The 3612-nt window shown below is 44.8% G+C and overlaps 1 protein-coding gene across 1 annotated transcript; it reads right to left on the reverse strand.

The window, feature by feature from the left end:
• Positions 1-1244: 1244 nt before the first annotated feature.
• On the reverse strand, positions 1245-3405 carry ATPIF1 (ATPase inhibitory factor 1). The gene is made up of 3 exons (XM_006883440.1): positions 3331-3405; positions 3146-3237; positions 1245-1389 (listed from the first exon to the last, which is right to left on the reverse strand). The coding sequence occupies exons 1-3, from the start codon at positions 3358-3360 to the stop codon at positions 1245-1247; spliced, it is 267 nt and encodes an 88-aa protein (XP_006883502.1). The 5' UTR covers positions 3361-3405.
• Positions 3406-3612: the final 207 nt, after the last annotated feature.

Raw genomic sequence — 3612 nt, forward strand, 5'->3', positions numbered from 1 at the left:
AATAAAATATAATTATAGAAAAAAAAAAAAACAATGGTCAGAATTAAACTATCTTTGAATGGTTCCAACTCATAGCAACCACCCACTGGGTTCTGCTAAAAATGGTTCACGGCCATTGTTAGTCACGGTGTCAATCCATTTTCCGGTCTTTGACTTTCACCTTTCTTAGCATGATGTCTTTTTTTCAAGGACTAGTCTCCTACAGACAAGCCTAAAGTAAGTTAGGAAATTTAAAAGCAACTAAACTTTATGATGAGATATGTATCTCCCATAATTTGTCATTTCAACCATTTTACATATACAAATTAGACATTTGCTACCTCCCACAAAATCTAGAGAATTTTCTATCTTTATTTTAGTGAGGATAGAGGTAAGGTGGTATGAGTAGTGGAAGTGAAGGTGTTAAAAATGTAATATATGCTGAAGTCTATTCCTAATTTTTTTAAAAAAATAATCTCTTATATTTTGTTTTGAAGTCATATTGTTGTTGAGCACTAGGATTCCAGCACTTGTGAGGGAAATCTATAAAATTTCCATTGACAGCATTGTAATCCAAAATGCCCCATTTCATGGAAACACCTGCTTTAAACAGCTGTCCAGTGTTTTGAATGTGTGGGTAGAGCCAATGTTTTCCCTAAGTCTCTCATTTAATAGCCCTAAAGACCTCTGCAATGTTGGGAGGGGGGGAACCCACAAAAAACAATTCATTGCTTCCCAGTTGAAACTGACTCATAGTTGACCCTCCAAGGGGAATTTGGAGGCTGTAAATCCCATGGGAGACTGCCTATGTTTTTCCCTAGGAGCCACAGGTAGATTTGAACATCCAGAGGCATGTGGCCTTTTTGCTAGCAGCTGAACTCCCTATGGACTAGGCCACCAGAACTATGATGTTTCTTAATAAATAGCTAGGTGTCCTGGAATGCAAGTTACTTAAGCATTAAGATGAATTAGGCAGGAGAAAAAGTGTTTTAGTGGACCTTGCCCCTCTCCCTGACCTTGGGCCCCAACGTTAGCCACCACTGCATTTATGAGTGCTTTGTCTGTATGCAGGGACACTATCAATGAATTCAGCAGTTTAGCAGTATCTCTTTTCCTCTTGTTCTCCAGATAGTAAAAAAGCATCAAACAGTTTGATAACAATTTATTATTATTTGTCAACAGCACACAGACTAATATTAACACATAACTATGTCCACTAGAAGTGGACAACAATTATATAGCCATTCTCTGGAAACAGTGTGCACTTAATCATCATCCTGTTTTAGTTTCTTTATCTTCTGCTTATGCCGATCAATTTCTTTCTGCAGTCGCTCAATCTCCTTCTTAGAATGTATGATCTCATCTTCATGGTGTTTTTTCAAGGCTGCCAGCTGTTCTTTAGCCTGTGCTCTGTAAAACACAGTGTGCCTCTGGCTTAACTCCAATCCCTCAACCCAAGGAGACCTTTAAGCATAGCCCAAAATATCTATGGTAAAAACAAAACCAGGAGTTCCAATCCTCTGAGAATCTGACTGGTCATTCTCTCCTATCCTCTCTTCACCAACAGAAGACTACCTCAAGGAAATAACCAAAGGGATACCATCTTCCTGGTGTTCATGCCTGAACTCCCCCATTACGGGGCAATTACTTTTATATTCCTCTTTATGGTAGAAAACTCTGGAGAGATGTACCATAAGTCTCCAATACCTTAGCAAAGAGGCAGCCAAGGAAACCAGAACTGTTTTTTAGTGGGGAAAAAGGGAGCAAAATACAGGATTAGGGGAGGGAGAGGAGAGCTAGCAGACAAAGGACAAATATTCACCTTCTATTCAAATTTTGTTCAGGGAGAAGGAAAATTGAGGCATAGGTCTGTCTGTATGTTGGTTTGTCATTTTTAGGGCTTAGCTTTTGTTAACTGTAAAGTCATTTCTATGGAGTTGGAACAAACTCACAGCTGATCCTCCAGCAGGTTTTCAGAGGTTATATGGGTAGAAACTGACCACATTTCTCCCGAGGAGCAGCTAATGGATTCAGACTGGCTGAAAGCTTCTATATATGCAAATGCTGCTGGTGGCTTAGTGGTAAGGAATTGTGCAGCCAACTCTAAGGCAAGTGGTTCAAATCCACCATCTGCTCCATGGAAGAAAGATGGGCAATCTTCTTCCACATTATTTATTGCCTCTGAAAACTGACTTGATCGTAAACGACAACACCAAGTATACAAAAATGGGTTGTTCAGGTGTATCAATGATCTTGGAAATCTTGTAATACAGTAAATATCTCCTGTTACACATAAGTCATCAGGGCCAAAAGCACCCCCAAGAGCAACACGGCAGTATTTTTGCCTGCAAGTGCCAGTGATAATTCATATAACTGAGCAAGAGTGGGCAGAGAGAAACAGGCAAAAAGGGAGGATAGCAAGACTTGTTCCAGGCTCCTGAACAGAATTGGCCAAACGTCAGTTAAAGATAATACAGGGCTGGGAAAGGTATAGGCCCAGCCCACTTCCTTCTCTCAAACGGAAGAGGAAAATCTATAGGCCAAGGTCTGGCCAGGGCTGACCTACCCAAAAGTCTCCCGAAGGGTGTGGAGTACAACTATGAAAGTGCCTCCAGCTCCTGGGGTGGGATAAGGGGGTCTATAAAATGTTGAGAGTTTGAGGAGACACGAAAACTCAGTAGTTTTCTACTCTCAAGAGGAATAAGAAAGGATTTGCAAAATTAAGGAGTGTGGGGAGAAAAGAGATGGCAGAGTGGTTAATGGGGATGAGGGGTGAGGACCTTGGGATACTCAAAGGGTAGGCGAGTAGGAACGTTGGTTCCGGGACACTGTGAAGGACCTAGGGGACGTTTCAGAGGACCCAGGGAGAACCCCACGGATGGGGATGGCAAAGGATACGGGCGGTCTACCGTGGGTGGAGATTTTGGAGAACTGCTGGAGCAAACAGTTTGGGGTTGGAAACCTCGGGACTGCAGGTTAGGGGATAGGGCTGCTTGATACAAGAATCTCAAGTATTGGGGTGTAATGGGTTCGAGGGACTGCAAGTTCTGCTGGCGACTGGGGAGTCCTGAGCACCTGGTAGGGTTGGGTGGGGCTGCTCAAAGTTTCAGGCGGATTGAAGGCCCCCGGGAGGTCAAGGGATGGACTTGGGACCAGTGGGTCTCACCGGAAGTATCGCTCTTCTTCAGCCGCTTCTCTTTTTCCGAAGGCCCCGCCGGCCTCCCTGACGGAGCCCGCGCTTCCCTGGAGGTTATCCGACTGCGGAGAGAGACAGGGACCTTGGTAAAGATGCCGAGAAGAGGACAAGAACTGCACTCAGCACGGGTGCAGCGGCCACTGACACCATCCTACCTGGTCCGAACTGAAGCCTCGGGCTTGCATGACTCTCAGGCCCAACGCTCCGAGCCGTATTTGCGCCGCCAACGCAGTTGCCATTGCTGCTAGAGCTGCACCCCTTCGTAGCGATACAGCAGATCTGTAGGCGCTAACGGCGCCGACAGCTAAGCAGCCAATCTTTTCTGTGAAGGGGCGGGACAAACATGGTAGTGGCGAATCATTAGAGGAATAAGGCGGGGTTCCTGTTATTAACAGCGAATCCCGAGCGAGAGGCCTGCCTAGTCTCAGCCAACCCCT

The sequence above is a fragment of the Elephantulus edwardii genome, unplaced genomic scaffold (assembly GCF_000299155.1).
Source record: "Elephantulus edwardii isolate Elephantulus edwardi_28Jun2011 unplaced genomic scaffold, EleEdw1.0 scaffold00028, whole genome shotgun sequence".
Classification (NCBI taxonomy): Eukaryota; Metazoa; Chordata; class Mammalia; order Macroscelidea; family Macroscelididae; genus Elephantulus; species Elephantulus edwardii.

Bases quoted from the DNA above. Each gene is read 5' to 3' on its own strand.
- ATPIF1 (XM_006883440.1), bottom strand. From the start codon at position 3,360: ATGCAAGCCCGAGGCTTCAGTTCGGACCAG. The intron at 3,238-3,330 runs GTAGGATGGTGT...CTCTCTCCGCAG, and splicing joins GAGGCTTCAGTTCGGACCAG to TCGGATAACCTCCAGGGAAG. The intron at 1,390-3,145 runs GTGAGACCCACT...TGTGTTTTACAG, and splicing joins GAAGAAGAGCGATACTTCCG to AGCACAGGCTAAAGAACAGC.